This window comes from Ambystoma mexicanum, chromosome 11 (assembly GCF_040938575.1).
Source record: "Ambystoma mexicanum isolate Mex_15411 chromosome 11, UKY_AmexF1_1, whole genome shotgun sequence".
In the NCBI taxonomy this organism is placed as follows: domain Eukaryota; kingdom Metazoa; phylum Chordata; class Amphibia; order Caudata; family Ambystomatidae; genus Ambystoma; species Ambystoma mexicanum.
Window position 1 is genome coordinate 255752786 of NC_090934.1, and position 27500 is coordinate 255780285.

The window sequence follows — 27500 nt, forward strand, 5'->3', positions numbered from 1 at the left end:
AACGGAAGGGCGGGAAATCCCAGGAAGACAACGCGACCATGGAAGCAGAGCAGACGGGACCAGTAGGCGAATGAAAGGCTGTAGTCCCACCAGCTGCGGGGCAAAGTTTGCTGCAGAATCCCAAAGGGGCAATTCCCTGCCACTGCAGGAGGTCACAGCGGTACCTCCTTCATGTGTGTTGTGAGGACCTGAAAGGAGGCTTGCCACGCTGGGCCAAAAGCCTTGACTACACGGAAGGTCTTGATAAACTGTATCAGCCGCTGCTGGTGAGTGAAATGTGAGACTGCCATGTGACGATAAATGTAAAGGGCATTAACGTTTGAAGTGGTCGTTGGGTTGTCGGGAAACCGCGAGCGAAAGCGCATTGTAGAAAGAATGAAGAATGCCTAGATTGTGCGTGTAAGAGAAGCCGCGAAAGAAAGTAACCGAGAAATGAGGCAAATAGTCAAAGTGGTCATACATGAGTAAAGTCAAGGGTACAAGACCCCCCCCCCTCGTACAGTCAAAAGTCTTTGACAAAAAGTGAAACCAAGTATAAAGCTAACCTAAGGAATTATTAGCGCTGTGATGTTATGAACTGCAGATACCAGAAGGCCTCGGAAGGGGAGGCCGGTACAAACCTTTGAACTGTATCCGGTATTGTGGGTTGCGCATAGGATGGCAGCCATGAGAAAGAGAAGCCGGATTGTTGAAAGTAAATGCACTTGCTACAATATAACAGTGACCCGGCAAGATGCGATCGCCTATCCGAAGCCTCTGTATTGAACTGGCAAGTACTTTGAAGTGAAAGCGTGAAAGATTGCAAAGTAACAAGTGTGATGCTAGTGGTTTGAAGACTCGCGCCCAATCGAGGGAAGCCAGAACTGCCTACAGACGAAGGTCTGAGCCTGGAGGAGTGGGACCGGAGTGAATCTGTGAAATTGAACCAAATATTTGTTTAAAAAGATATTAAGAGCCCCCGAGTGTTATAAGCTCGTAGAACTGGTAAAGTTAACTGAACTGTGATTTGAAAGCTACAGTGAACCCAACGGAGGGATGCCAAGTGAAAGCAAGGGAAAGTGAATCTCGCATTTTGATAAGGTGACTGAACAGTGGTGTAAAGACGAAGGTGAACATAGCGAAGGGGTATTAAGAGAAAGCTCTCGGGAGGATAGCCCAGGGGCAACGTGCTCGCCTTTGAAGCAAAACTACACGGAGCAACACAGGTTCGATCCCCAGGTCCGCGCTTAGAAACCTCTGGGTACTAAGCGCGTTATAAGTAACCTATCATATCATATCAAAGCTGGGGAGGAGGGGTGTTAGGGAGAATTCTCAGAAATGTGCTAATTCCTCTCTACCTTAGAGACCAGAGACCCCCAGCACCGTTGCTGGATTTTGAGGACCTTAATTTTTTTACCTGGAGAGAGTGAGACCCTTTTTTCCCCACTCTCTCATCTATTTTTGCTATGACTTGAGCACTGTGTTTTCTTTTGGTTGTGGAATCTGACAAACTCCATAGGCATCATCTTTGACATTGTGCCACACAGCACCTTCAGTGCAGTGGCACAAGGAAGTCTTTCAGATTTCCCAAAGGTTTAAATACCTTCTCTGGGATAAACTACTGCTTGCAAGAGCAGTGAAGTGAAATTGACTTTACTTGCATTGTAACTTTCTAGACCCAGCACACACTATCTTACAAAGAGTGCTGGAGGGGTTACTTGGTATCCCCTTTGTCTAGTTTCTCATGTGACATTTTTATGTTACTCTTTCCTAGATGAATGGCTGCTGGCAGTGGTTTACTTTTAACTTCCGTGGTGTGCTTTTGCCAATGCTGCATTCGCAGCTGCAATAAAGCACCCAAGGGTGCAATTCTTATCAAAATGGCCCTGGTCGTCTTTTTTCACCATTTCGTTGTGGAAAGGTCCTTCTTGAGATTTACTCTGCGTGCCAAACCAGGATTGGTCCCTTTGTTCGTTTTGTCTTTGCCAGGATTCACGAGTGAAGCCCGCCTCTGGCTACAGTATGTCTGGCGGGGGCAGGAAGTGAGGGAGGTGCCCAAAACTCCCTGTGCTTAATCCCCTTGGTTACAGGAATGCACCCAAAAGGTGATTGGCCGGCTGGCTGTCCGGCAAGGACAGCCATTCTGCTCTTTTGACTGGCAGCTAGGCTGGAATGAATGGGAGAAACCTGCATAAAAAGGCAAAGCTTTTTGGCTTGGAAGGTAGAGGCGACCATTGGATGAAGGAATCCGAAAAAGAACTTGGAAGACACACCTGCTGCAACTCCTGCCCGGCGAAGCCCTGCTGCTGTGCTGAAGCTCCGAATTCGCCTCGACTAGAGAAGCCCTGCAAGGACGACTTCTCCCCTCGAGTTGATGGGACGAATAACTTCAAAGTAAGCGACCTGGACATCTTATCGAAGCTGGTTGTATTTCCACTGCAGTTGCTGCTGGAACCGAAGAGCCAGGGAGAGGACCACCCGATCGTGTGTGTTGCTTTTAAGTTGGCCAAGAGCTCCAGGAAGATCATCCGGACTCCTAGGAAGCAGGACTGACCGAGCCAGAGCCACCTCAACAGAGTGCTGGACCCCAGATACAAGGAAAGCCCATCTCAACAGCCAAGAGTCCGCAGTGGTGCCATTTGCTGAGAAGCGAGGAGCTGAAACCACAAAGTGCCACTGAATAGAAGTTGGTCCTTTTCTGTCGTCGACCGTCCCGTTGCAGTGCAGGAGCCCTACAGACGTCCTCCCTCTTGTCCCCTCAACTGAGGCCCAGGAACACAGGATCTGCAGAGCTGCACAGGAACAGAAGCCAGCTGGAACCATTTCTTCTAACCAAAGGTACTGTACAGTCTAAGAGAACTTACCTCTTATTGTGTAGCCTCACTTGTTCTCAGTGGAGACTCGTCTTGGTTGCTTCTGTAGAGTTGCTATCTGCTTCTTTACCTCACAAGCCCAATCAGCTTGTGGCACTAGTTTGATTTCTTCTTTTCTACAAAGAATTCTAAAACATTGTGCAAGACTTTTACCTACCTGCAAGAATTTGTCCAATTGACTTTGGTCTGGCCTGGCTCCCTGAATGACTCTTTCCCTCTGACTTTGTGTTTGGTCTTCCTTCCAGGAAGAGGTCAACTTACTTTGCATTGGGGGTTACCCAAAGTACTTAGCTGCTTCAGAATATTTGTGAGATCTCTTGTTTTATTGTAATAACCTTTTTCTTTGGCATACTCATAAGTATTGCTCTAAATGCAACCGTGATATATTAATGTCCACATTGTCCTAGCTATTTAAGTCACCTGAGGGTGTAGAAATTACCTGTGTGCCATCCCAAATGGGTATTTGCTGATTTAGAGAAACTAAAGAGTGTGTATTTCGGAGTGTAGTACAGACTTATACCAAAAGGTTGGGTTCCTATTGCCAGGTGGTCAGGGTTGTTGTAGTGCACCCAACGGGTACTGAATACAATCTTGCCTAACAAGGGGAAACCCGCATGGCGAGAGCTTGGGGAAAAGTCTTGTGAGGCCAAGCAAAAGACATTGATTCGAGGGATCCTGCTTTTTCTGAAGAATCCGCTTCCTGGTGCCTATAGACTCAGGAGTGCATTAGTTCAGCAGTCCTGAACTACCAAAACCCTTTTGGACATTTCAGTATGCACTACACTCTTGTTATACAGATCATTGTCCCACACCCTTTTGTTTTATTGAGTAAGGATTTGGCAATCGGTTTATTAGTATAGGCCATTTTATTTTGACACAACAGCAATCGGACAGCATTTTCTTTGATGGTCGTACCTTGCTCCCATCTTAGATTTAGGTTTAGATTGGGCGTTTTTCTCACCCAAATACTGTTCAAGAAACAACCTTGGATTGTACTCCTTGTGTCTGTCGCACTTCTGATAACCATGCCTTCCTTACACTAGTCAGCGGTCGAGGTAGGTAGAGCTCAAAAGAGTGCCCCAGGCCTCACCACAGGTCCTATAGGGTCTTGAAGTGAGGCGACTATGGTTGGTCTGGCTCAGATGCGTCCAAGCAGCCAATGGGCTTCCAAGCTGCTTCTAGACTTCAAAAATGCTGCAAGGCCCCAATTCACAGTCTGCAGGTACAAGCGGAGTCCTTAGTACAGCACTTCTACTCCAGGTTTATCTGTGTTAGGTACATTTTTCTAAAGTCCAACTGGTGTGGGACTCTAAGACTTCTCTTAGTATTAGCGACCCCAACTCTTAATATATGCCTGTGCTACAAGTCAGTCGAGTGGCTGAGTAGCCAGGCTTATCTTAGGAGGGGGAATGTGAACTGTAGAGCAGTACACTGAAATCAGTAAACACAAGGATCCAAGTAAACACTTTATATTACATTATTTATTTATATATACACACAAAGCAAATCAAGCAAACTAAAAAGGCAGTAACTAACAATAACATTCAATGGAAGATGGATTTAATTTAATATAAGAATCAATAATGCAGGTGAGCAATTTCTTTCTATGGTTAACAGTTCAGTGTTACACAATTTAAAACATATGGAGGAACCAGCACTGCCAAAGCCAATAGGGTTGAGAAGAGGAGCCTTTAGGGAACCAGGATAACCAAGGTCAAGTGGATAGTTCTAGTTTGGATACAGTTCTTCAAAGAAAAAGGTTCACCAGACAGTCAGAAGTTCTTTAAGAATCACAGGAGCTCAAGAGGAGCCTACCTGCACACGCTGCAAGGCCTGCACAATTGAGTGGAGGTCAATTCTAGATGGGTGAAAACAGCAAGTCAGGAACCACTGAAAATGGCACAAGTTAGTTACACCCCAACCCCCACAGTACCTCAAAGATGAAGATTTTCCAGCTGGCTTCCTTCCTGATTCAGACCCCAATTCCTGCTCCTTGGTTGTGGTGATGAAAGGGGGGACCTTTGGCAGGATTCTACGGCAGCACTCGGGAGAGGGACTAAGCAGCAACGGATTCCACGGACTTCAGCGGCTCTTTCTGGTTTTGACGCCTTTTTCCCAGCGCCAAGAAGGAACGAATATCCCAGGTTGGATTTGTTGAAGGATTCCTGCTTCTGTAGGACCCCACAGATTAAAAGGTTTAGCTGGATTTGTTCTTCGGAAGACAATGCACTCGATGATGGTCCAGGTACCCCGGGTATTGGGATATAGCAGCACAGGAACATCACAGCAAGTCGGGGCTTGAGCGACAATGAAGCAGGTCTCCAGGCTATTTGGTCCCATCAGCCTAAGGGAGGAAGTAGCCCTTGGCGGATCTTCCCTGTCAATGTGAAAATGGGGCACGCACAGCTGCAAGGCTTCACTGGTGCTTTCGTGGTCCTAAACAATGCTGCTGGCGTCTCTGCTCGTCCTCTTCGTCGATGTCTTGCTCCAGTGGTCAGCTTCCATAGTCCGACTTTTATGCAGGAACCCAGCCAATCAAACAGCCATGCAAAATTCAAACTTGGGGGGGGTTTGCCAGTCCTTTCAGGACAGCCAGCCACCCAGTTTGAACTGGATTCTCGCAGTCAAGCTGGAAGACAAAAGGGCTCAAGTTTGAATCCTGCCTCACTTAATACCTGCCTTCACAGACACTCTGGAGCCCGGGCGGGCTTGACCGAGGCCTCCCGCCGAAGATGAAATTGACACAAAGGATTTTCCCACTGGAGATCAGGGGAATGAACAAGGAACACTGAATGTCGAAAAAATAAGACATGGGCCATTTTGGTCAAATGAGCACCCATGGATGCCTCCAGCGGGTCTGTAGAAACAGCCCGCAGTTAAGGTGCACCGAATTAATAAAAAGGTTCACTGCCAGCAGCCATTAAAGGTAATTTTGTCCTTGTAACACAAATGTTACATTTAGAATGAGAAAGGGGATGCTGGTCTCACCTAATAAAATGTAAACGGGATCCAAAGATCCTTTCTACCCTGGAGAACTGTAGTTCTCACAAGGTTAGCCAGAGAAAGTTAAAAGGGGAGTCCCAAGGGCAACACAGCAGCATGTGCCAAAGGTTGTCAAAGCGGATAAAATTAAAAAGCCACTATGGAGAGTCTTAAAAAGGACACCCATAAAAAGAGTAAAAGACAGAGTGTGGAAACATGTTCATACTCACTGGAGGTAGAAGAAATAATAATCCACCAGTAAAGCAAAAGTTCTGGGGTTGACACGGGTCAGGTAAGAAGTTCATAGCAATGGTAAATCTTCCTAACAGTCTGCCACCTGCAGTGGTTCCTTACACCTCCAACAAGCAGGATCCTGGTTCAGTGCACAGGTGCCCTGGTCCACAGCAGTCACCCCAATGATCCCTGGGGATGGCTGAGGTAGGGCAGGGGGGGGGGGGGGGCGGGAAGCTTTGCTCTGACTTGGAGCCCTCAGTCTTCACCTCTATGGCGGAAGACTTTGCAATAGATTGAATTCCCAACAGCGCTGCAGTGAATCCTCCTTCTGAGAGTCCAACAATAAATAAACTAAGGCCATGGAAGTGTTGCAGACACTGGCAGAAACCAAGATAGTTCAACCCCTCACTCAGTGCATACCCGTCATCTAGCTACTTTAACTACACCCTCTTAACATGTCGGATGACTCCAAAAGGAGTCCAGCGATAGTACCCTAATGTGAGAGTGCCATTGATATGCCAGAACTAGGTTTGAAGTACTAGTTCCCAGCCCCTCACCCCCTGGAGAGGATTCCTGTGCCCTGGGAGGATGGTGTTGCCTTTCTCAGGGGGATCAAAGAAAATGCTTCCTGGGCATTGTTCCAGGAGGCTCTGGAGACGACATCCAGGCCAGACAACAAATGCATATCGGCCCCCATTATGGCTGAGCAGTGCTCACCAAACCATCACAGCCAGTCAGGAGTAGGCAGGGTTCAGGGGGTCTATCTTGCTGCGATTTATTTGCAGCAATCTCTTGCATGCGGCTATCCAGTCTTCATGTATGAAATTGGAAAAAGCGAGTAAGAAGCTTCATGTCTGTACCCAGAGGTTTTAGAATGGATGCAATATATTCCGACTTTGTTTAATGTATTGATTCCAGAGATTATCAGGAAGCCTAGATTTTCCGGTTTGTGTATATTTGGGAGCATAAAGAACCTCCCATAAATTGGATTGTTTGGCATCAGATGGTTGTGTTGTGCCTCAATACTGCTTGGCATGGTCTGGAGTCTTTTGTACTCCATATGGTATCATTAAGTTCTTGGTATTTGTGTCAAGGTAGGTGTAGCCCGTGGCCCCACAGTGCCCTGCTACATGCTTGCCAAAGACACACCAGGGAAAGAAAGGGTTTATTATTAAAGGTGTAGTGTGCGTGTTCTAGGGAGAAACCATCCAGACCACCATGAGGCTGGATTGAATGTTAAAAATAGAAAAAAATAAAAGAAATACAAAGGAACTCCTGTGCCCAGGAATGGGCTTGGCAGGGGAGAAAAACAAAAAAAGAGGATTCAAAACAAACAACGGTTGGAGGGACAAAAGGAGATCAAAGACTTACCGGGTTGCGGCAGTGACAAAGTAGGCCGTGGGGCGCACCATTGATTTCGGGGGGCCCTACTGCCAACAGAGCCCACCCTGAAGCTAATGAGTTAGGGAGAATTCTCAATTCTGGGCTAATTCCATTCAACCTTTGAGACCCCCAGCTCTTTTGCTGGACTTTATGACTTTCTAATTTTAACCCTGGAGCGAGCGATACCTTTTTCTCACTCATATTTTTGATCTGATTTTGACTCTGAGTTTCGTCGTTTTTGGAGTCCGACAAACTCCATAGGCATCTACTTTTGTATTGTGACACACAGCACCTTCAGTGCAGGGTCACAGAGAAGTCCTTTGGATTTCTCATAAGGTTTAAATACCTTCTCTTGGGTGAACTACTGTTCCCAAGAGTAGCAAAGTAAAACTGACTTTACATACCTGTTTTTCCTATGTAGGTCCAGTACACCCCATCTTATTTGGAAGTACAGGGGGGTTACTTAGTAGCCCCTTTTCCTACTTACGCATGTAAAAAAATGTTATTTTACCCGCACTACTTTTAATCGCTGGTGGCAGTGGTTTAAAGTTTCCTACCATTGTGCGTTTTTACCGCAGGCGTAATCCTCAGCTGCAGTAAGCACCCATGGGTAACCCATTTTGTCAAAATGACCCCGGTCTTCTTTTTTTACATTTCTTGCTTGCAATGTCTTTCTTGGGTGTTCCTCTGCGCGTAAACCAGGTTGAACAGTTTTGTTAGTTTGCCTTTGGCAGGCTTCAGTGCTGAAACACGGCTCTGGCTCCAGTGTGTCTGGCAGGGCAGGAAGCGAGGGAGGTGCCCGAAACTCCTGGTCCTTAGTCTCCTTAGTTACCTGAATGCACCCAGTGCTGGCTGGCTGGCTGGCTGGCTGGCTGTCCTTGCAGGACAGCCACTCTGCTGTGTGAGTGACAGCTGGGCTGTGCATGAATGGGAGAAACCTGCATAAAAGGCGAGGCTTCTGGAACCAAAGAGTCGACCACTGGAAGAAACATCCAACGAAGGAAACTGGAAGAGAAGCTTGCTTCACCCTCTTGGACCGTTGAACTGCCCGATGAAGCCCTGCTGCAGTGCTGAAGCTCCAATTCCGTATTGACTAGAGAAGCCCCAGAACGGACAACTGCTTCCCTTGGGTTGGTGGGACCAACAGACCCAAAGACAAACTTTGCTGGAGGACCTCCCCCAATCGCTGTACTTGTTTGCTGCTGCTGGAACACAGTGCAAGGGGTCGAGAAATCCGTAGTCCAGTGCATCGTCTTTAAGCCGGACCAGAGCTCCAGGAAAATCCGGAGGACTCTCTTGAAGCAGGACGACCCAAGCCCGCGTCACCTCACCAGAGTGCTGGACTCCAGAAGCAAGGGAAGCCCATCAAGTGTCCAAGATCTGCGGTGGTGCTATATGCCGGTAGCTTTAAACAGTGACCTGCCGCTGATCTGAAAAGAGCCCGTAGCCGCCGACCACCTTCAAACTTCCTGACATCCTCCCTCTTGTCCCCATGACTGAGGCCCAGGATCTGCAAGTCTGCAACCAGAACAGAAGCCAGCTGGATCCTCTTCTTCAAACCTAAGGTACTGTCTGGACTAAGGGGTCCTTAACTCTTGTCTGTAGCTTGCTTGTTCTCACTGGAGACTTGCAGTAGCTGCTTTTTGCAGAGTTGATTCCAGCTCTGCCCTTTACAAGCCTAACAGTTTATAGCCCAAACAGTGATTCTCTTTCTAAAAACTTTAAAAAAAATTGTGCAAGACTTTTGTGCCATCTAAAGAAGCGCCTCAGCTCCCTAGACATTGTTCAAATTGACTTTGGCTGTCCCGACTCCCTGCAGACTCTTCTAACCCATTGACTTTGGTTTTAACTGTCCCTCAGAGGTGGTGCATAAGTTTAACTTGTATTGCAAAGAAAGATCTAATGTAGACTTCATTGTGAGATCGAAAAGTAACATGCTCTGAGAACTTGTTCACCTTTTTCCTTCCCCACAAATCCAGAATTGCATTACGTGTAAAAAGTGATATCAATGCCAAACATTGTCCTAGTAAGTGAAGTCACCTCAGGGTGTAGGATGTGTGTGTGAGAGGCATCCCAAAAGGGGCATCTACTTGCTTATCTTAAATCTGAGGAAGTGTTATGAAGTGTATTTTTTTTGTTGCATATTGCCCTTTTTAAAGAAGGCTCATTTAAAAACAGACCATTAAATGAATAAATATTTAACTAGAAAACGTTGAGTACAAGTGTTTTTTGGATACTTGTAATTGTAAATCTCAGTGTTACCTCTCTACAGCTCACATTTACCCCTCTTGAAATAAGTCTGGCTGCTCAGTCACTCTACCAACTTGTGAAGTACAGACCTATACCAATAGATGATTACCAAGAGGACAAGGCTGGTGTAGTCTCCCACAGGGTTACTGCATCCAATCTTGCCTAACACCAATCATATGAGACATCCATGACAGGCACAGCCTGCAACATTCATCAAGCCATCACCCAGCTGGTCACCAGGTCCAGCTCTGCACCCACGTGTCCGGAGCCAGCCCCACAAGAACAGACCTCAAGGTACTGCGATGGGTGACTGACTGCAGCAGTCAACCCCATTGTGACAGTTTTATGTTGCGAGTTAATGTATATATGCATGTGTATAGTTACTTCAAGTAAATGTTAAGTAGGTTAAGTGTTAAGTAGGAAGTTGGGGGTAATTAGTAGGGAGTTATGTTAAGTAGGGATAGAATGTAAGATGGCCATTATTTTTAATGGGGCGTAAAGGGGAGGTACTCCGTCGCAAGCTAGTGGGATAGGTTGGGTGCCATGCCCGAGGCCACCTAGCAAGATGGGATCACCCACAGATGCCATTCTTTGGCCTCACACTCCATCTGGGTGGTGCCCGAAATTAGGAAGGGGATCGGTTGAGACAGCCTCACCCTAAGGGTCCTGGAGACCCCCTCCAAGGAAGGGTGAGTTGACATAGCCAGTCCCTGCTTAAAAGGAGCTCATGCCAGGGGAATTCTAGGGTAAGGTTTTAAGATCAAGGGTGTTGTGACAAATCAACCTCCAGGGCACCATCAGTTTCTAAACCATCAATCAAACCCACACCTCTAGTACACCAGAAGGTATCCAAAAAATATCAGAATACAAGTGAATTAGAAGACCTCCTTGCCCAATTTTGCTAACTTGGACAGAACGGCAGGCAAGGTTGTGGATCGTTGGCCAGTTGCAACACAGCAAAAATACAATTATTACCCAAAAGGGACTGTCCAGTCAAGGTTGTATAAAATATCTACTTTATTATAACTACAACAGACAGTTCTAGCACACTACAATTACAACCCACACTGTAAAGGAACACAGAGGGCAGACAGTTTCGGAAAGGGATGCACTCTGAATACTGACAGGAGGGTATTTTGTAAAGTAATCAGTTCAAGATTATTTGGTTCCAGCACCAAAGGGGCAAAGGGTTGTATCTGTCTCTAGGGGCCTTCGGAGAAGGACCAGGGGGGCAGAACCACAATGTACCTGGTGCTGAAGAAGTTCTTGGTGCTCGACAGCATTGAGACAGTTCCAGGGCACCATGCAGCCCGTTCGGCAAGCGAGGCTGGACGGATGTCTGCAGGCTGCGGCGGTTCTGGGCCAAGAATAGTCGTCTCTGTGCTGGTTGGCGGATCTGGAATGCTGGTCGAGGCGTCTCGGATGGCTCTGGTGACTGCGGTGTGACAACAGTCAGCGGTGCAGCGGGATACGGTTTGAGGACTCGAAATTGTATTTAAAAAGATGGAAGCTGAATGATGCTTGTGTGGCACTCCTCTTAGCTTCTTCGCAGGGCTTGCGTCCTTTCAAGGCAGAGGACCCTAAGCTCAGGAGGGTGCTAACAGGCAACAGCCTTGTCCGTTGTCCAGAGACTCTCCGGCACTTCCAACCTAGGAAGCTTGCTGTCAGAACCTAGCAGGGCACACTGTGTGCTGGCTGGGTACCGGTCCTGGAGCTGCTGGACGGGTCCTCTGAGTCTATCTCCCTCTGTTCCCTGGGAGATGTTTAGGGGAGGGATCTTGCTTCCCTCTTGGAACTCCTGGCCTTGCTCCACTGGCGGAAGATGTAAGGTAGACTTTACAAACAAGTCTTTACTCCTTGCAAAGTCTTCAGATGATCTGCTAAGTGAGGGGTTCAGCCCTCTTTTAAAGCCAAATGGGCCCCAGCGATTGATGTAGGCTAAGCACACCTTAATGGACCAATCCTGGGCCCCAACCAACAATCTTCCGTTATGCATAAGGCCAGGACCAGAGTGCTCTGCAACAGGACAGACAAGGGGGTGACAACATATACTCAAGTCCCACCCATCTTCCTGGCTGTTGTAGATCAAAGTCTCTCTCTGGTTAATTGAGCCCTCTGATACTTGATTAAAGCGCAGGTTTTCCCCTAGTATGGGCTGGGAGCAGACTTCCCGTCTCCCCCAAACCACATACTTCTCCCCTCTGAAAGGGGTCAGCTGTGCAGGGGTTTGCCTACGGTAAATAGTGGACCCATACATGCATTTCACTGCCTTTCATACAGAGGGGTGGGACCTAGCTTCAAGTTGAGACATTTCACACCAAAGGTGTGTTAGTTCCGCCTTCCTGTTTCTCCGGCAACCAAGCGCACTCGGCAGGCTTGCCTAAATTATCTCTTGTTAGTAGTATGCACTTCCACCAGCCAGAGAAAAAAGGAATGCAGATCGATGGAGCCTTTGATATTTTGATTAGGCTGCTCATGGCTGGAGGAAGGTGCACCTTCCCCCTTCTTGGAATGTTTTGATGTACCCAGGGCTGTCTCATTCCATGTGAACATGACAGGGGAAGACGGCACCTGTAGGCTGTGTCTACCCAGAGTACAGGTGACTATGTGTTTGGTGCAGCAAGCAGAAGAAATGGGTGCAGAGGAAGTTGGTCTCCTATCATTCATATTCATTTATCTAAAAAGCCCAGGCGAGCGCACTCACCCTGTGCGGATGGTCAAGGAGTCTCATTTGGGATACCTATCCAATTTCACTCTGGTGTCTGTGTCCATTAGTCATCCAAGAACTATGGGAGTAGCCCATCTCCTGTTAACATTTTTGAGCAGGTGCAGCGTCCCTCCCTAACCAGCGGGCTGGGGTGTTGCAGGGTGGCATCGAGGTTGCAGGTGGGGTATCCAGTGTTTTTGTAGTCATTTTTTTTCCTGCGGATTCCCAGATATCATGGGGCTGTTTTTATCTCCTGCTCATTCATTCTTTATTTAAATCCCAGCAACAGCTGTACCATTGTCAGCTGGTTTAATTAAGATTTCCTGGTACAAGTGTTATTACTGCCCTTGTCTCTTGGAGGGAAAGGTTTGGTTAAGTTACCCAATTGCTGAATAGGTCAGGTCAGATCTTACTTTTTCTTAGACAGTCTAGGTAGACGTCAAGTTTTAGGTTACAGCCATACCGAGAGGTTAAGGCAGGAGTTTTTGCACCAACATTGTTTATCAGAGAGCCCAGTTTTTACCATATGTGGTAGTACCTTGTCATTTTTCTGGCTTTTATTTGGTTTGGACTGTTTCTCACAGGAAGACTTATTAGGGTATTATTGAGCGCGTACCTAGCTTTGGGAAGCAACGGAGCGTTTTACAACCACAGGGTGACGAAAAAGGTTAGGGAGCAGGGAAACTAGGGAGTGGTGATTCAACAGGGAAGGTAGGGCAATACAGCAATGGTCTACAAATGACCAGGGGAGGAAATGGTGGGGATCAGACCACCACCCAGTCTCTGGTAGGGTGGAGAGTAGATGGTGTATGGACCTAGGTGTTAGGGAGGAGCCATTCCTTTAAAAGGATGGTCTTGAGCTCCTTCCTGAACTGTAGAAGCGAGGGGGAGGTTGATGGGGAGGAGGTTCCAGAGTCTTGGGGAGCAGACAGAGAAGGCCCGTTTTCTGTTTTTTTCCTTTCTGCACTGGAGGAGTTCAATTCTACACAGCCTTATTTTTGGTGGATCATAGGCCTCAAGAGATGCAAGAGTTTCTCAGTGAGGAAGCTTGGAGACTTTAGGATGACAGCCTTGTAGAAGATGCAGTAAGATTGGAAGATGATCAAGGCTTGTAGCAAGATGAGGGTTGGGGTGATGTCAAGTCCTTTGATGAGTCTGGCTGCAGCATGCACAACATCTCCGGGGAGCCAGGGTAGTCGCCGGAAGGCCTCCCAAGAGGGCATTGTCACCATCCATGTGGGAAAGAACCAAGGCTTAGACAGCAGCTCTGAGGTTATTTTCTGGGATGAAGGTCTTGATTTTTCGCAGGTGAGAAAGTTGGTAGCAAGCATTTTGTGTTGATCGTGGATCACCTTGATGGTAGCCGTTTCTGTGCTGCATCTGGGTCTGAAGCCAGATTGGTAGGACTGAAGGAAGCTTTTGGCTTCAATGTGTTTGCGCAGCTACTGCTTTCTCAAGGATTTTACCTAGGAAGGGAAGATGGGTGACAGGTTGATAGTTGCTGAGGTCGTCAGGGTTCAGTGATGGTTTCTTGAGAAGCGGGAGGAGAAGAGGGGAGAGAGAGGAGAGAAAGAGAGAGGAGAGAAAGAGAGAGAGGAGAGAAAGAGAGAGAGGAGAGAAAGAGAGAGAGGAGAGAAAGAGAGAGGGGAGAAAGAGAGAGAGGAGAGAAAGAGAGGAGAGAAAGAGAGAGAGGAGAGAAAGAGAGAGAGGAGAGAAAGAGAGAGAGGAGAGAAAGAGAGGAGAGAAAGAGAGAGGAGAGAAAGAGAGAGGAGAGAAAGAGAGAGGGGAGAAAGAGAGAGGGGAGAAGGAGGAGGAGGAGGAGAAGGAGGAGAAGGAGGAGAAGAAAAAGAGAGAGATCTTCAGCCACTGGATGCCCATGTCCCAGGACTGGGGGCTGTATTTAGCCAGAAACCAGTTCATATTGGCAGGTGCAGGACTAGTGTGCGATTCATACTTCTGCATGAAAAGATCCTTCCAGAATGCACAAGTATGCTTGGAAGGATGGTCTGCCATTAGTGGGCCACCTCATTGAATGATTCTTGATGATCGACTGGGTGCTGGGTTCACCAACTGCCTTACGAGATGGATAAAAGCAGGCCCGCTCAGCCCCCAAACCTTCTGCCTCCTTGCTCGGTCACGTTGTTGACTGTTGGAACTCTGTACCTGCATTCCTGGAAGGCATGCTGCTCAAGGAAGGACCAAAGCTTTGCACCAGCATCCTTTGACACGCCAAAGAATCTAACTGCAAAGCTCTGCTGCTTCGGATGACCAGCAGGAACCCTCTGTGGCACTCTTCTCCCCTGGATCCGGTGAGGACACCTGGATGAAAGCTCATATTCGAAGTGCTCATCTCTCTGAAGTTCATGACCACGACTGCATCACTGGATCCAGAAGTAGGTGCACTTATTTGCCAGGACTCTGAAGATTCTCTGTACCAAACAGACCCAGAGATTAATACTCACACCCTAGTTCCATCTCCCCTATCTGGAAAGCTCCAGGGGCCTGTGTTGCCTATGTTCATGCAACCAGACTGCCAAACTTGCCTCCTGGTCCAGCTCACAGCCAAGCCGGCGTCTCTGCGGCATCTAACAACTCGGCCGAACTCTTCAAAATCTTCAAGGAGCTGGCCAATCCTGCTGCAGTCTACCTCTCCTGTTCCCTCCCAGGCTCTCTGTACGGCCTTGGCTTCTTTGATCACTAAACCTCAGGACATCCTGTCCACCCTCTCTTCCTCCACTCCTGGCCTACCAGTAGCCGCCTCTCCTCCTCCCTTCTCTTCCTTTTCCTGGTTCACCCGAGAACATTTCTAGACAAAGTCCGATCTATGAAAGTCTTGTCAAAACAGGTTCTTCCCTGTTCATCCAGAACCATCAAGGACCACATCGACACCCTTGGCCTATTTCTGCAATCCCTCTTTTGCAACAGGAACCTTCCCCTCCCCCTTAAGAACTCCCTTGTGCACCACCTCCTAAAGAAGCCCTCCGCTGATCCTTCCACTAAGGCTAACTATCGCCCAATCTCCATCACTCTTTCCTGGGTAAACTCTTGGAAAATCTGGCCATCTCCCAGCTTAATCTGCACACTGAATCTGTTGGTGGTCTCCACGACCACCGTCTGGCTTCAGACCAGCCAGAAGCACAGAAACTGCCCTCCTGATCATCTGTTAAGACCTTCTCTCTAACCTCAATTCTAACCTTCCTTTAGTCTTCATTCTTCTTGATCTTTCTTATGCTTTTGATACGGTCAACCATGCCACCCTGCTCAATCGCCTCTGCGATAACCTGGGTATCACTGATCTGGCCCTGGCCTGTCTGATCTCCTTTCTCACTGATCGACCTTCTCAGGTCCAACTGGAGTCTTTCCTCTCCTCCATCCCTCTCCCTACATGTGGTGTTCCCCAGGGGTCTAACCTTTCTCCCTGGCTGTTCAGCCAATACCTGGCACCTCTTGCCCACCGCATCGCTGCTCTCTGCTCCGCCTTTCAGTGCTATGCGGATGACAGCGAGTTCTCTTTCAAGCTCCTCTCGGGCGCCCCTTCTCCATCTCTCATTCCAGATTGTCTGACTGCAATTCAGGAATGGTGTGACGCCAATTATCTCTGCCTTAATGCCAGTCAGACTGAGATCCTCCTCATCGGACACCAGCTCCCTCCTTTCCTCTCTCCCTCTGGCCACCAACTCTGGGTCTTCTTCCTGCTCCTCCTACCTGTGAGGCTAAGAACCTTTGGTTATCTTCAACTCCACCCTCCCCTTCTCTCCTCACATCGCTGACGTCTCTAAGAAGTCAAACTAACAGCTGCACCTCCTCAGAGGTATTCATCCTTTCCTCACTTTCCCCCAGAAACTCACTGTCTCCAGAGCTCTGGTCCTCTCTAAGGTGGGCTACTGCAACAGCCTCTTTCTAAATCTTCCCGCCTCTACTCTCAGTTCTCTACAACTTATCCCGAACAGTACTGTGAGACTGGTCCTTGGCCTTAAGCCCAGGGATCGTATCTCTCCTGCTCTGAAATCTCTTCATTGGCTACCAGTGGCAGCAAGGATCAGGTACAAGACCCCCTGCATCGTCCACAAGGCTTACTGGGGCCTGGGACCGCACTACCTCCACCTCCCTCTCTCTAAACAGCTCCCCTCTCAAGCTCTCCGCTCATCCACCTCCAACTCTGAGGGTCAGTCGATTTTTCCAAGCATAGAGTTGGGGGCAGATCTCTATTTTCAGCTATGGCCACCCTCTGGAATAGGCTCCCTGCCTCTCAAACTTGAGCAGAACCAGCTCCGGCTCCCGAACCAACTCGAGACCTTTCTCTTCGCTCCAGTTTTCTCTCGTCCTCTCCCCTGCTGACCACGCAATGGTCACCTGACCACCATCTGAACTTGGGCACAGGTCCCTGCATTTCCAGTTGCACCTCGCATTGCCTCTTGGCTTCCCCAGCACTTGTGGTCTGTATCTGTAACCCTACAGTCCCTTCTCTCTGCACTGATGAGCCACTTGTTGGATGCACTTTCTGATTTACCCGCACTTCGACACCCACCCCCCCTCCACACCACCTCCCAGCACTTATCCCCTTCCACGCTCCTGTACTTGTGCAATCAGAATGACACAAGGCCTAGTAAGAGCTTTGTTTTGTGCTCCCTCTGTTGCCCCCTCCTTGTCTTGTCGTGCCTAGAAACACTTGTGTACAGGCGTGTTAAAAATGCCATATCATTTATCTTCCGTGGCTAGCTCCTCTCCGGTGTGACTTCTTTAACCCTTCAATATGCGTTCTTCCTTGTCGCTCCAAGACTAAGCCATCCTCAGAAGCAGAATAATATGCTCCGTACAGTGGGAACCTTGCAACGACTACCACTACCGAACACACTAGAGACACCTTTCTGCTACTCCAGCTCGGAACCTCGATGTAGGAATACCCAAATCGCCAACCAGCTTTGCTCCTCTGGAAAGTTAAACCTTTAATCGCTGCCTAGAGTTTCAGAATATTTATCCATACGCTGGTGATCTCCCACATGGATGGTGCTGAAGCGCTACTCGCAAGAGCCCCAGATGCCACATGGCCCCTTTGAAAGCTGTTCATTACTCAAGCAGAAGCACTACTACCCAACCCTTCCGAAAAGCATCATTTTTCAACACAGCCTGCATCCTCTACAGAGCAGTCACAAAATTAAAAAAAAAATTAAAATAATTAACACACACACCTCTCCTAGTCGAGAAAGTGAACATCCTGGAAAGCCAGCGCACCACCAGAAGCCACAACATCACTACAACGGAAAAAAAGACCTGCAAAAGCGGGATTCGGCTGGCAATGTTGATAAAAAAAATGCCAAACACACATTTACTGCACGGTCGGAAGTTAAGAAAATGCCCAATCACATTATACCGAAGAAGGGAAGCAGGGGCTGCGGGGGTATCAGCCGCTTCCATTAGATGGATGGGAAGTGGGGGGGGAGGGGTCTTGCGACATCTCACGTTGATTTAAACGTGACTTTTTGAGTTGCAGAGAGCAAAACGAATGAAGAAGGTCTGGGCAACCCGTAATTAAGAAGGTAAACAATATAGGGAGGAGGGTAGGGCTGAGGGCATTGGAACATTTATTTATTGCAATTTTTGTATGTCTGTCCATTGTACTATGTGATCACTGCGCCCGCCGTTTTCATGGTCAGTATTTTCTTTGTCAGAATTTTCAGCGGCACATGGATGTCACGGCTCGCTCCCTTCGCTCCCGTTCCTGCCACTTGGGGGCATGTTTTGGGGTTTCTTCCCTACTGGACATTTCCTCCGAACCTTATGCTACAGTGTCCTGATGAATTGGGAGCGCTAAAACCTTATTTCCCAAATTACTTCCCTTCCGGATCCATCCCAGGTTTTTGGCAGCCAGCATGCTACTGCTACTATAATCAAATGACTATGCTTCCCAAAATGCCTGGCTCACTGCCTCACCTCCTCCCTTGCAGGACAAGGCTGGGTGGAGGATAGGCAACACCTGTGGCTGCAGGTGCAGCAGGCAACACGTCTGAGGGGTGTGCTCGTTAAGCAGCTTTAAAAAGCCTCAGTCTGCTTCAGTCCAGCGCTGGTCATTGTTGCAGCGTTCCTGTCGTGACTGGTCCCTTGTTCCAGGTTCCTAGTTTTTGTGCCCAGTTCTAGTTAGTGCTTCTTGTTCCTTGTCCTGGAATTCGTATTTGTATGCCTAATTGATTTCTGCCTTTTGGAAATCCCTTTCTCCCTTTCTCTGTCTGCAGGCAGCCTTTCTCTGAGCTTTCCTTTTGCTGTAGCCCAATTGCCTGTGTTCACGGTTTCCTAGAAATTGCCCTTTGCTACTGAAAGACTTGTTGCATTAATCTTTCCTTTACAGGTTTAGTTTCCTGCCTTTTCACCTTGGATGGGTGGGAAGGTTTCACTTTTGATATTGTTTTCACTGCTCCTGATCCTTACCTTCTATTGGGATCCATGCCATGTTTTCCTTCACACTTTTGCATTTATTTCCTATTTTGTTATTAGGTGTGGGAAGCTGTTGTAACTAGCTCCTGTGTGATTATCTTTTGTTTTCCACACTGTATTATTCCTTCTTGCCTCTTGACTTGGGTTTAGGTATTTAGTCATCCTCACTCTTTGCCTTTACTGCCTTGTGGGTTCTTGTTTGATTTACAGGGTTGTGGGTTAGTACTGACTTTTGAGTGGTCTTTCCGGTCCTCGTGAATACGGACATCCAAGTGGTCTTTCCGGTCTTCGTGAGTACTGGCATTCATGTGGTCATTCCGGTCCTTGTGAGTACTGTTTCCAAATTCATTATTCAGTACCGTCTAAAGTGTCAGCTTACAGATTCTGTCCCTGCTTGCCCTCTACGTGGGCTTAGCGCTGTCAGTATCTGTAATAGCATAGTGGGTAAGGAGTTTGCCGACTTTCCTTTCAGTCATAAGGAGGTTCTAAGTGCTTACCCTACATTCCTTTTCTTATAGTGGTATACACGAGTCTTGGGTATTGAATGCACGTTGTTATATTCAAGGTTGTTTACTGTGTATTTTGTGCACATTTCCCCTGCCATATCCATCGCCTTCTTCCTTTCCTGACAATGGATCACATAGATCCCAAGAGTGAGGGGGGGGGGGGGGGGGAAATTAGGAAACCAGGATTTTCCCGGTAGGCACCTTGTCTCTGGAATGAGTTACCAATGCACATACGACTGTCTCATATCCATGCAACTCTTCAGGAAGGACCTTCAGACCCTACCTTTCAAAAGAACATCTCCACAATCGCTGATCGCGCCACTCAACACGTCTCATGATCTCGCCCCATCCCCTTAGCATCCCCAGCTCCTCTGCTACCCTAGCACCTTACATGAAATCTCCCTATGTACATAGCACCATTACACCCAAGCCAAGTTTGCGTTTTGAGTCACATACATACAGAGAACCATAAAGACATCACTGTTAAAAAGTGTTGCGTTATCCAACACAAAGGAGCAGATATTGTTTTCGGAATATTAAATCCTCCCCACTCAACCACCCTCAAGTATGGCAGAAGCTAAGCAAATAGCAAACCCAAAAACACCATTCCCCTGAGCCTACTCATTTTATTCCATGAAAGAAACTATTCAGAGGAGAAGATAAAAAGCCAGAGGAGAGGGAAGGTAGACCAACGTTAGGAAACCATCTCCTTAAAGAACTTCTTGACAAAGTCAAGATTTTAAGCTTCGAGAGAGACAAAAGGGATGATGGGTTGGTGATGGACAAGTCACAATCCCAGGGAAGCATGCAAGCCATTGGTATCTAGATCTACAATGGCATTTGCAGAATACCAACCAGACTCCGGCACAGAGCGTGTACCCAATAGTGTTCGGCTAGTAAGAAGCATGCCAGGGTTAGTTAGCCTTTGCCCAGACAAAAAAGACAATCAGTTTGGGGGTAATGCTTGAGTGTCTTCAGTGTAAAGCATAAAACTAGAAGTTCAGTAAAAAGATGTTGCTTTTTATAATGTCAATTTCCATTTTTTTTTTACATTATCTTTGGATTTTATGTGCAAATAGGCTTTGTACATAGAATTACAACGCTCTGCAGAACTGAACATAGATTAATGAAAATAGCAGCTGTGTCAGGTGGGGAGTATGTACCTGGTTGGTCTCAGGACTGATGCGGCCGCCTCCAACGCTCGTGGCACCTGGCATCTTGGCCACCACGGGGGAGCTAGCCATGGAGTTTTGTGGTGGGGTGCTGACGGGTTCTGGCTTCACTGACGAGAAATTTGACAGGTTGATCAGAGCGGATGGACCAAACTGGTTCATAATTTGCTGGGCCTTGGCCTTGAGGTCGAATAGCTTCTCCCGGTCCTGCTTCTGTTTTGGGGTGTGGGGGCCCAGACCAATCAGCTAAACAAAGCAGCAAGAAAGGACAAAAAGAAGAAAAAAAAAAAAAGATTGGTTATCAGCACTGCAAGGCATATAACCAGTTGTAAAGGCATTCAGAGCCAATGGCTCAGACAAGGTAAGAGATTCTTAGCACTACCAGCATTCACGCTTCACTTTCAAGAACACCACAAAAAGTAACACTTCCTCAAACAGTGCAATAAAGCTCAACAAGCCCAAACTCCTGGATTCCTGCACGATGCAGGAGGAAATAGAAATATCTTTGTTAGTAATAAGTGACAAAGGCACAATTTTAAAGAAGATTCCCAGTGATTATTAGGGCGGAGGGCCTGTATTTGGTATAGGATTTTTGTGACGCAAAGACAGACCCATCACCTTTTCTGCCACACGGAGGGTAGGACAAACCATGCCAACTGCAAACAATCTTGCAATAATCTGTTCACAAAGTATGTGTGTGTAAATAAACAGGGACAGCTAGGATGGAAACACAGTACTGGGCAAACTTTTAAATTGCAAGGCAGCTTTGTTTGTCCCACCCTGCCGTCCTTCACCAGATTTGGGTAGTGCTGATCAAAAGATGCAGGCCGGTCTACATTCAAGAAACAATATAGCACACATTTTGTTGTTTTCTGCAGTGCACACCATAGCTATCGCTCACCTATCCAGCAAAATTCAGTCAGGGGACAGCGGGGCATGGGACGGAGACAACATATCGATCTATATATTATTTTTATTAAAAGGCCCCGGCCCGACCAGAGGGACGATAAACAACAAAGGGAAATGACACTATTCTTTATATGAAGAATAGTATATCTGCCCCTGTTGGGGAAAATTTTCATTTCTGTGTTAATTTCCTCTCACCTTAGAGACATCCCAGCTCTTTTGCTGGACTTGGGACTTTTTAATTTTAGCTTCGGAGTGAGTGGGACATTTTCATTTTTTCCCTGTTGTCTTTTTCCCCGACCAGGATTTTAGGTTTTCACCGTTTTTGGAGTCTGATAAAACTCCATAAGTATCTGCTTTTTGTATAGTGACACACAGCCCCCTCAGTGCAGCGTCACTGAGAAGTCCTTTGGATTTCTCTTAAGGTTTAAATACCTTTTCTTGGGTGAACTACTGTTCCCAAGAATAGTAAGGTGAAATTAATCTTACTTACCTTTTTCCTTTTGTAGGTCCAACACACCATCTTATGTGGAGTGCTGGGGGGTTACTTAGTAGCCCCTAATTCTACGTTCTCATGTAACATTTTCTTGTTATACTACCTACTTTAAGTGCTCATCTGCAAGGAACTGGCCAACCCTGCTGCAGTCTCTACCTCTCCTCTAGCCTCCCAGGTCCTCTGCAATGCCCTTGCCTCTCATTTCATCTAAAAAAAAAAACCAAGACATCCTGTCCACCCTCTCATCCTCCTTTCTCTGACACTTCTGGCGCCCCTGCAACTGCCTCTCCTCCCCCTTTCTCATCTTTTCCTCTGTTCTCCCCAGACAAGTCCGATCTATGAAAGTCTCGTCAAAACAGGATCTTTCCTTTTCATCCAAAACCATCAATGAACACATTGACACCCTTACTCCTGCTCTGGCTGACTCCTGCAACCTCTCCTTCGCCTCTGGAGCATTCCATTCCCTTCTCCTCCCCGCCCCTCTCCTCCCCTCCCCTTCCCTTCCCTTCCCTTCCCTCTGAAGCACTCTTGTGCACCCTCTTCTCAAAAAACCCAGCGCCGACCCATCTTGCCCAGCTAACTATCGCCCGATCTCCATCACTCCTTTCCTGGGCAAACTCCTGGAAAAGCTCGCCATCTCCCAGCTTAATATTCACACCAATTCTGTTGGCTGTCTCCATGACCATCAGTCTGGCTTCAGAGCTACCAGAAGCACGGAAACTGCTCTCCTGAACATCCGTGAACACTTGCTCTCCAACCTTGATTCTAACACCCCATCTGTCCTCATCGTACTTGATCTTTCTTCTGCCTTTGACGAGGTCAACCAGGTCATCCTGCTCAATCGCCTCTGTGATAATCTGGGTATTACTGATCAGGCTCTGGGCTGGCTGACCACCTTCCTCTCCAACCGACACTCCCAGGTACAATTTGGTTCCTTCCTCTCCTCCATCTCATTTTCTACCTGTGGTGTCCCCCAGGGGTCTAACCTCTCTCCATGGCTTTTTAACCACTAACTGGCACCGCTCGCCCACTGCATAGCTGCTCTATGCGCATACTTTCAATGCTATGCGGATGACAACCAACTTGTTTTCAGGCTCCCCTCTGCCACCTCTTCTCCCTCTCTCATCTCCGACTGTCTGTCTGCAATCCATGTGTGATATGCCGCCAACGACCTCTAATGCCAGTAAGACAGACATCCTGCTCATCAGCACGTCTGGACCTTCCTTTCCTGTCACTCTCTGGCCCGCCTCCCTTGGCCCTCTCCCTGCTGCCACCTGCGAGGCTAAGCAGCTCTGGGTCATCTTTGACTCCACGCTTTCCTTTTCTCCTCACATTTCTGACGTCTCAAAAAAGTCTAACTACCAATTGCACCTTCTCAGAGGTGGTATTCTTCTCCTTCCCCCAGAAGCTCACTGTCTCCAGAGCTCTGGTTCTCTCTAGACTGGACTATTGCAACAGCCTCTTTCTAAATCTTCCTGCAACCACTCTCCGTCCTCTACAGCTCATCCAGAACAGGACTGAGGGACTTGTCCTTGGCCTCAAGCCCTGGGATCATATCTCTCCAGCTCTGAAATCTCTTCATTGGCTTCCAGTGGGTACAAGGATTAAATTCAAAACCCTTTGCATGGACCACAAAGCTTTCTGGGGCCTGGGTCCACTACACCCTTAACTCTCCCTCAGAAAATACATTCCGACTCAAGCTCTTCACTCCTTCACCTCCAACTCCCTCCGGGTCAGTCGCTTCTCCAAGCAATGAGTTGGGGGTAGATCCCTTTCCTCGGCTGGGGACTCCCTCTGGAACAGCCTCCCTGCCTCTCTGGAACTTGAGGAGAACAATCTTCAGTTCAGGAAGCACCTCAAGACCTTCCTCTTTGCTTCGGTCTTCGCTCTTCCTCTCCCCTGCTAATATGTCTGCTTTGGCACCGCGTTACCCTCTGATTTCGGGCCCAGATCCCTGCCCTCCCAGCCACACACCCGCTCTGCCTCCTGGCAACCCCCGCACTTGGGTCTGTATCCGAAACCCTACATTCCCATTCCAGCACTATCAGACACCTGTTGTCTTCACCTTATTCTCGCACTTAGCCACCTGTTGGCCGCACTACCCGTTGTCATATCACATGTTCAGCACTTTCCACTCCTCCCCTCTCCCCCTTCCCTCTACCCTGCACATGCACGTTCTCAATGTCACTGGGCCTATTAAGATTGCTGTTTTGTCCTCCCTGGATTCTACTCCCTTGCCTCTGAAACACCTGTGTATGAGCACGATACAAATAAAACATATCCTATATCAATGCCAGGTGTCGAGTGTACATAACCGAGTGCAACGTCTTCCGCGGAACTAATCTGGCCAACAGCTCCAGGAGTCTCCCAAGGACACCCAGAAGCAGGACATCCCGATCCAGAGTCCAGGACCGAGGGGGCAAGGAAAGTCCAACCAGAGATATTAGTTTTGCATCAGTGCTGTTTACGAGGCGTTGAAACATGAAGAACCGCTGAAACGAAGGCAACCCGTAGCAATAAAGTCCTAGTTAACCCTCCCCCTGCCCAACCCCCCTGCCCACTTTGTCCAATTGACTGCCTGTACTGGCTCGCAAAAGGCACCTTTCTGAATCCATTGACTTTGGCATTACCTGTCCCTCATAGGTTGGAATTTGCTGAACACTTTCATTGCTGGGAAAGGCTTACCTAGATTTCATTGGAGGATTCCAACTGTCTTACTCTTATAAGAAAGTATGTTCTAACCTTTCTATTTTTTCCTTAACCCTTCTTTTCTGAAACTCAGTCTAAAAGAGTTTACTGGCGTTATATATAATTGCAATACTATCCTTGTTATTGAAGTCACTTCAGGGTGTAGGAGAAATGTATCCAAAGAGTGTTCAACAACTTATTGACTGTTGGAAGTTACTCCAAAGTTTGCTTGATTGTTACAAGCAATTGCCTTTTTAAAGAATGCTCAACTAAAGCTTGGCGTGAATAAATAAATATATATTTATAACTGAAACCTTGAGTGTGTTACTTGTATTGACTGATTTCATCTGTACAGCTCACATTCACCCCTCTTGAGATGGTCCTGGCTGCTCGGTACACTACCAACTTGTGTAGTACAGACCTATACCAAAAGGTGGGTTACCAAATACCAAGCAGATAAGTATTGTGTAGTCTCCCACAGTGCGACTGCACCAATTCTTACCCAACAGCCCCAAGAATCATAACTTTAACATACCATTTAAGGGGACACACTTCCCATCAGTGTATTATTGAGGCATCTTGGCCTATACAAACTCAATCTACCCAGGTTTCTACAGAACACTTTCAAGTGAGTTTTTTACTCAGCATTTTGTTTCAATTGGGAGTAAACTTATTAATTATTCTAGAACTGACAGCTGAAGGAGATGGCTGCTTGAGAGCTCTGCTCCTGACCTGGAGATCCTGTATTGAAGATGACAGACCAATCCTCTGTTGAGATGCCAGACCCTCCCTCCTACAGAAGAGCTGGGCAGGTGGCTGAATCATCTGAACCCCATGAAATTGGCACTCAACCCTCAAAAAGGGTCAAGGAAGATGGACTGATTGCCAATCGAGCGGAAGGCCAATCTGCTGAAGATTATCTAACACAGATCATGGACAGTGTTGTTTTATGTATTGGCAAGATTAAACAAACTGTTCTAGAAATGAAAAATGATCACGCTACGGTCAAAAAGTGCACTGAAGACCTAGAGTGCAGGGTCTCAGATTCTGAAGATTATCCCCATGCACTCAGACAAGATTTCACACCTAAACCTGCGTTTAGATTTCACTCAGAAAAGGATTTGTGAGCAAGACAATTATTCAAGACGCTCCAACATAAGGATTACCGGTTTTCCTGAAGGTGTTGAGGGTGGTCGCCCGGTGGAGTTCCTGCAAAAGACCTCGCCAAAACATCTGAAACTTCCTCCAGATCATCAACTGGAGATTGAAAGAGCACATCACTCCCTAACCCCAGACCAGCACTTGGACAACCACCCATAGCCTGCCTGGTGAAATTGCTAGGATTCCCTGTTAAAGAGTTGCTCCTGAGAAAAGCTAGAGAATTAGGGGATTTGAGATGGAATGAAAAGCATAGGATTATGCCCTTTAATTATTACAGCAAGGATAGAGCACTGCAGAGAAAGCTTATTATGGAATCAAAGCGGTTGGCAAGAGAGAAGCCCCTCTCTTATTACATGGTTTATCCAGCAATCTTCAAAATTATTGTGGAAGGTACTTTTACGGACCATACAAAAGCCACTAACTTTCTAAACGCCTTGCAGCCAGGAAGGGAGGACAGGCCACTGCATAGAAAACCAAGACATTAATAATATGAAGATTTACTGGATTTGCATGCCCACAGATATTTTTATTTTATTTTTTTTTTACTTGGTGCGAGTGTAAATTATAGGTATTTTACAGCACTGCGACATATTGTTGGAAACGTCAATTAATTTGGAGACTTGCCGCATGTTTTGAAACTGTTAAAAAGGTCCCCTTCTTTAATATCCTCATGGACCACTAAAAAACCTGGATGTTGAATACCGGAAATGTCTTGCTGACGAGACTCCAGACGGAATTGCGAGAGAGGAGATACTGAGTCACTGCGTTTGGGGGATGACCCTCACTTTACTTTCTTCCTTGATCCTGTGTGGCCAACCGACGTGGATACCGAGGGGACAGCGAGTCGGAGAATTGCGGGTCATGAGGGTAGTAGGCCGAGTTTCGTAGTTTGAATACTGCGACCCTGGGTTTTGTTGTGGGGATGCTGGGTCCTGCATGGAAAAACAGGCAAGATTTTGTTCCTTCCGACTGTGCCGTGTTGCTGCATCGTAATGCATTTCTTGATTATTCTCCTCCCCTTGTTCTACATGGCTGACGCAGAACAGACCTGTAGAAGTGCACGTGTTTATGAGTGCTGCATGCTAGGGAAGCCTCTTGGTGATGTTTGCTGACGGCACAGCTTCACTGCAACTGGTGGCTTGCGGGTGCCGAGACACTCCCAGGCAATGTGGTGAGACGGGCAACACCGCTGGCACAGGGTTGGAGCTCAGCACAACGAGTCGTTGAAGCATGAGATCTGCAAAGCACTGGCAGATGTAGTGTTTTTTCAAAGACTGTCATAAATGACCAGGATTTGTAAACTATTGGCCCCATGTTCTGCTCTAGACCACAATTACACATGCGCACAGCCCTCTAAGATGTCATCTGACACTCCTTTGCTTGTCAACAACTTCAACGCTAACTTAGTGTCTCACCTGAAGAATGCAACCGTGATATGGCCCAAAGAGATAGATATAACACCAAACGGATAGAATATACTATGTATGTGGATAAAGCTTCACACATGCCTCATGGAATGCAAGTTTTGAAACCTGGTCATGTGTGTGTTCACCGGGGCAGCAACTGTTCCTTCTATAACCGAAATATATTTTTTATGAGTGTTTAATCTTTTAGATCTGCATTCGCAGGAGGTAGATGGGTGTTTTGCTGGCACTGGCCTGGTTGACCTCCTTTCTCACCGACCGACCCGCTCCGGTCCAACTGAGGCCTTCTTCTAGCTCTCTCTCTATACTT

The 27500-nt window shown here is 47.4% G+C and overlaps 1 protein-coding gene across 3 annotated transcripts in view; it reads right to left on the reverse strand.

Annotated features, from left to right (window-relative positions):
• Positions 1-27500, reverse strand: part of TAF12 (TATA-box binding protein associated factor 12) — a 383226-nt gene that overhangs the window by 268206 nt on the left and 87520 nt on the right. For all 3 annotated transcript variants that reach the window (XM_069622970.1, XM_069622972.1, XM_069622971.1), the window contains one exon: positions 20507-20761. In XM_069622970.1, the coding sequence (XP_069479071.1) occupies positions 20507-20761 (255 nt within the window). The remainder of the gene's footprint in view (positions 1-20506; positions 20762-27500) is intronic.